At 42.6% G+C, this 6,436-nt stretch overlaps 1 protein-coding gene across 2 annotated transcripts in view; it reads right to left on the bottom strand.

Annotated features, from left to right (window-relative positions):
- Positions 1-357: 357 nt before the first annotated feature.
- Positions 358-6,436, bottom strand: part of tmem200a (transmembrane protein 200A) — a 7,603-nt gene continuing 1,524 nt past the window's right edge. For both annotated transcript variants that reach the window (XM_060882778.1, XM_060882776.1), the window contains one exon: positions 358-2,412. In XM_060882778.1, coding sequence (XP_060738761.1) covers positions 887-2,392 — 1,506 coding nt within the window. In that variant the 5' untranslated portion in view covers positions 2,393-2,412 and the 3' untranslated portion in view covers positions 358-886. The remainder of the gene's footprint in view (positions 2,413-6,436) is intronic.

Below are 6,436 nucleotides of genomic sequence, written 5' to 3'. Positions count from 1 at the left end.
ACAATTCATGTAATTATTCGTGACAGAACGTCCGTGAAAAAGGCAGTTACGTTACAGCAGCAGTAAACCATCTCTCCCTCATCACTCCCTTACGGAAAACTTCACCGTATCATACATTACATTACATTTATTTTCAGCGTAGGATCTTCAGTTCACACCCCTGTGTGGTGAATGAGGTGTTATTATAAAAATGATAATTTTTATAATTATCTAATTATCTAAATCTAATCAGAATTATAATTCTGACCAATCAGGATGCAGAACTCATCAAAGCAGTGGTTATGAGGATATGGCAATGCTTTTAATGTTGCTGTTGACTGTAAAAGATCTAAAAAAAAATCTACTGTGTGAAAAGGTTACTTTTATTCTGAGAAACAGATAAATAATACATTGAAGACTTTTGTTTAAAAATAGCCATGTGTGTGTGTTTTTTGTAGTTGTTAGGTTTTTTTGAACAATAAATTATTTAAAATCTCATAGCAAAATAATCATCCATCTCTGGTACAACAATGCACACACACGTGCACGCACACACACACACACACACACACACACACACACACAAAACTAGCATCAGGTCCTGTATTAACGGTTATCAAATAGAGAAACATACTAAAATGTGTTTAACAAACAACACGGCTATTACATCACAGTCTATTTACAACGATTCACCTGTCAGCTTTTTGTTTCCAGGGTTAAAAATCCTTAGGCATCATTTTAGAAATGCTCTGACTATCAGAATATCCACCTGAGCTTGTAGTCCATGGGACTTGTGTTTCTGAAATTCACAACCACTTCAACAATGTTGCAAAACAACAAAAAGTCATTATTTATAAGTAGGTATTTATATTGCAGAGGGAAAGAAAATGTGTGCACAAGATGTCCCTTAAAACCTGGTCTCAGACGTCCCTCTTTTCAGAGTGCTGCTCATAAACTCATCATGCTCAAAGCTCAGATTGTTGTGTGACCTTGAGATCATGAGCAGTTTTTCTTTTTTGGTGTAATCGCGCTTTACAACCACTGGGGGCACCAGCAGCCTATCCATCGGGTCTTCTTTATTCTCCAGCTTGGTGTAGCCTTTGCTGTTGCTGCGGTCCAGCCTGGGCCAGCTGGGGTGCTTGCGCTGTTCCGGCTGCACGGTCAGCATGGTGGGACCTCGTTCCAGGTCCAGAGACTTGGAGTGAACCGAGAGCATGTGGAGAGAATTGTTCGAGTCAAAGTCTTTCCGAGCTGCTCCGGGAGACAGGTACCGACTGCTGGTGGATCCAGGGGACAGGGATGCAGATGCAGATGCATACACAGAGGATTCGGTAGCAGAATTACTCCGGAGCAACGTTGTACTGGGAGGCTTGAAGGCTTTCGAGATATCTGGAATAGGTACGGTTAAGGACTCCATGGACAAAGGTCTTGATCTGTCTCGTAGCTGCTCAGAGTCCTCTGTTATGCTGTCAATGTCAGGCTCGTCGATCACGCAGTTGTTGAGTTTGATGACAGGAAGCGTAAATGCGCTGATGGACGATGATACAATGGAGCGCGTCTGACACTTCTTCAGATCGTTACGTTTGTCCTCCCAGTGACACATCCCTTCTGATTGAAACCCGAATATCGATCCAGAACGTTCTCTATATCCAGGTGACAACAAGCCAGAGCCTCCTTCAGTCATTAGGCCTTCCTCGTCTTCAGCAGAGCTTGTTCGGCGGGAAAGTCTTACATCGCCGCCTAATCCTGAGAACGTCAGCAGCGTGTTAGCGGCTAGTCGCGAGGTGTAATGACTGTCCTGGCCGAAAGAGCGGATCTCGTGGTCGGCATAGGGACCTGTGTAAGCTCCATTCATGCACTTCTGCTCCTGTAATCTCAGGCTGTGGATGTCTATGACAGTTGAGTACATGTCCCTCATGTGAATGACCTTCGTTTCTCTGTCCCTGTTCTCGTGTAAGATAGCGTTAGCACAGATGAAGATGAATATTCCAATGCCCATCGTAAAGGGTCCGAGCATCTTCATTTTCTCTGAGTGCAAGTGCTGCTCAAAGAACTGCGCCATCTTCCCTGCCTGCTCCTGCGCTGCTGCTGCTTCTGCCGCCGTCTGAGTGTCATTTCCCAAGTGTTTGCTTGCGGGTGTCCTCTGGTGGTCCTTGTGAGGCCAGTACCCCAGTACAGCCATGGCAATGCCAACCATCAAAATAAAAACTCCAAGGACTAGAAAGAAACCAGAGGCAGAGTACAGGCGAATTTTTCCACGGACCACAACGATATCAGTTCGAGGTTTTCTTTTCAGACGTTTCTTCTCAGGAGGAGGGGCAGGGGACTGGATGGGCAGGTGATGCTGGGAGCGGGCGGAGTCCTGCCTCTTCAGGGCCGCAAGGCCCGTGATAACACCCCCAGTCGCAATCATCGCTACGACAACACACAGGCCTGGGAAAACAAAAAAGAGCATATAACATTGAGATGAGTGAGAGATGAATCTTTTCTCTCAGGCGCTTCTTTGTCTTTGTTTAGACAGCACTAGTGTAGGCGGAGCAGATGCATTAACCTTTAGGAAAGGGGTTTAGCTGAGAGACTCAACCACCTCCATCTTGGCAGGAATTACACCAGCTGTGCTGTGAAATAAACCCGCTGATTAAACCGAGACAGAAAAAACACATTCATGTTTTTGTTGTGGTTGACACAGAAACAGGAAGTGGTGTTCCCACTTAATTAGACACTGTGTTAAAGCAGCAGGAAATGGCAGAAATACACACATTTATAACGCAGCCCATTATTTCCATATCTCTGCTTCTCTTCTAAAAATACTAGTTGGGGATTTTATAAATATAGCAAGGAGTCATGAGCAGGAAATGACAAAAACGCCTGGCCATGCAAATAAGGATGATATCTATAAATATAAACCTCTTTATCTGCCCATTAAAGCAAATTCTGTAGCATTTAATTGATGTCGGATTCAAGGAAATTTTCCAGCACGCAGATCGTCACATACAGGTGGTTAGAGGTGTTCTGCTGACTTAAAGAGAACTATTTTTTACATTAGTTTGATGCCAAGCATATTTTCCAAATAAGGTCCCAATCTTTCCTTTTGCTTTAAAGAGCTTCGATTTCAATTCAAGACTGGAAGGGAACAAATCCTACGAGTTCCAGTTTTACAACGATGACCTTACGGACACGCTAACAACAAACTTGTGAGGGTCTATGAACTTTTCTTCATTGCCTCATTTACAGCTGCGTGATTCATCCACGTAATAACGACAAGCTCTCCGGTATCACGATCACCACCACTTATCCACTGACCTCGGGTCTCGTTCTGAGGACTGAGATATCTGACCATCTTCACTATTTTCCACACACTCACTATGACATATTCGCCTTGTATACCAGATTCTCTGCTAAGATCATTTCCCCTGTGGTGTCAGGATCGACGGTACGTTGAGTATTACTGAAAGCTCATCACACAATGACCAGGACACTTATATAATCATGCAGATTGTTGAAAGCTCAGCCTTGTTGTGTGAACTGGCAGTGACTGAGCTCATAACATAACAAAACCTCAAGGTCCTGAAAAATACACAACTAGCATTTCTTTTCCATCTCTATCCCACAAAACCCCATGACCACTCGAGTAAGACCTCTTTATGTCTCGGGTCATCTTGAAGTATACAAACCCTACAAAACCTTCGTAAGTAACAAAGCAATTGATTCCATGGTCTGACTTTTCTTCAGTTCCAAACTAACAGCTTTGTTCCCTACCTACAATTTCCCCCATAATAGAACCCTTATAAGTGTGTTTTCCAGAGGAGGGAGTAAGTCACACGTGTGCAAGTCACAAGTAAGTCTCAAGTCATGAATGTCAAGTCAAAGTCAAGTCGAGTCTTTTTTAATACTTGTCAAGCAAGTCTCAAGTCTCAAATTTGTGACTTAAGTCTGACTCGAGTCAAGTCATATGACTCGAGTCCACCATCTCTGGTGTTTTCAACATTTCCTGTCAGATTCAAGTTTTTATTCAGTCTGTAACACATAATGAAGAAGCTTGGAAGGAGACGCCTGGTGCCTCTGGATTGTAATGCTAGAGAACGAAGCTAGAACAAACCACAGAAGGTAACAACGTGTCCATCATACAGCTGATCCTCACACAGATTAGTGTGCTGGTTAATTATTTATCATAAGAAGCTGTTTATGTGCTAGCATCAGAACTAGAGACGAATCATAGACAGGAGACGAATTAAAGCGACATGTTTATCAGGATTGATGAAAGTCGGTATAAACTTAAAGATCAGGAAGAAGATCAGAAGACGCCGAATAAAGGAGACTCGAGATCCAGGTTTCCTGCCACTCGTCACACTGTAGATTAAACTTTCTGTTTTATTTCTTCTCTTCTATTCTGTATCATCTACCCGTCCTTTTCTCGCTTCATCTCTGTCGGCTTCAGTCTTCACACCCCCACACTTGTCTACTGGATTGCGAGAGGATTTTAGTGAAGCGTGTTCTGCTGTCCGTATCGATTCTCTAATTTGTTAGCAGCAAAATTAGCGGGGGATCCGGGAATGACTCCGACGGAATGCTTATGCGTTGCCTAGGCAACAAGCGCCAGCCTGGAGGAGTTTTTTTTAAAAATATATTTATATATAAATGTTTTTTTTCCACGTGAACGGGAGCGTGGGAGCACAACATGATTGTAAAAGTAGCACAAGCTCGAGAGGAAAAAAAAAACTCTTGTCCTTTAGTGTTCTTACAGACGTTCAGACTCTGGAATGCCGATGTGTGATTATTGACCCAGATGGCAATGCCAGCGCACCGTGCCAGACATCACCATACAGATTTACTTTATAGTCAGAAGTTGGCATAGCAAAATGTTTTTTCTGTCTTGACTACATCAGCTAATCAGATGCAGGACCAGCTGCGTTTCATTAACCGGTTTAGCAGCGAACGAAAACGCCCAGACTTCAGACTTCAGGAATTAAACATTTAAGAAGAATCAATGCAGACAAACGTGATGCCTTCTCTGCATCGTTACAGTATGTAGATGACTTCATGCTGACTTAGCAAGTTAATATCTCTGAGCACCGTGTGTGTGTGTGTGTGTGTGTGTGTGTGTGTGTGTGTGTTTGTGAGAGAGAGCAAAGGAGAGACGGAGCAGAATCTGTGATCCTGGCATGTTGACAGTCGTTCTTTCCTGAGGCAGAAATCTTTGTTTGTGTGCATGAAATCATTCAAGGGTGACTGAACACACACACACACACACACACACACACACACACACACACACACACAGGAGTGGACCCTAAGACACTCTCGAATGTTCTGTGGTATGTCAGAACAACTTTATTTATTTATTTGTTTATTTAACAGTGTTGAATGAAAGCTAATGAGCAATAAAGTGACATTAATAATAATAATAATAATAATAATAATAGTAATAATAATAATAATAATAATAATAATAATAATAATAATAAAAACTGGGTTTGTTTTTTTTCGGTGTCTCTCACCAGACGAACGGCGTGACGGTGGACTGAACACCAACAAATGGATCTCACCACAGTCAAAACTCACCACAACTTCCACCCACACAACAGAGATCACAAGCTCACGTTCTCCATCACACACACACAGACGCACACACACACACACGCACACACACACACACGCACACACACACACACGCACACACACACACACAAACACACAGACATTCAGACTGGGAAAGAGAGTGGGTGCTTTTACACTTTTCATGTGGACTCCATGAAAAACTCATCTCACACACACACACACACACACACACACACAGATGGAGAAAAATGGAACACGCTGTCTCTCTGGAGTTTCTGTGCAGAACAGTTCCCTTAACAGAAAGCAAATATTCTCCAAAACCTCAAAGGTTCTTACTCATTATTTCCTGGATAATATCTGGACGCTATCAGGAGTGCGATGTTCAGCTCTGAGCACATCATTATATACAAAATATAAACAGCAACAACAACAAACACTTAACGCTGCCATAGATTAGTCTTTGGTGGTTTTTTTTTGAAGATAAATACAACATTTAAATGATTTCCACCCATTTTCACCAAGCTCCGCCCCCAGGATCCTACATATCCTGCACAGGAAATGACACAATCACAAACACAGAACAAATGAGGAAGAAAAACCGACTGCTGCATCTTTAAAGCCTTTAATGATGTTCAGCTGCAGAAGTTCAGATTTTATTCCAACACGCATTACAGCTAAACGCCACCTGAGTCGCCTTTAAATATATTTATACTGAAATATTAGTGAGGTCTCTGTGTTCCTGTCACTGGTGAAGAACGTCTGAGTTACTGTTGTTGTTATTATTGTTGTTGGAGTTTAGCGGTGTAACTGAGCAACAGCTTCTTTTTCAGTTACATTAAACATCACCAGCAGGAGAACATCACAAGGAACCCAGCAGAGAAACGGTAGAGATGATGAA

This window comes from Tachysurus vachellii, chromosome 12, assembly GCF_030014155.1.
Source record: "Tachysurus vachellii isolate PV-2020 chromosome 12, HZAU_Pvac_v1, whole genome shotgun sequence".
Classification (NCBI taxonomy): Eukaryota; Metazoa; Chordata; class Actinopteri; order Siluriformes; family Bagridae; genus Tachysurus; species Tachysurus vachellii.
This window is presented reverse-complemented; position numbering and strand designations above follow the sequence as displayed.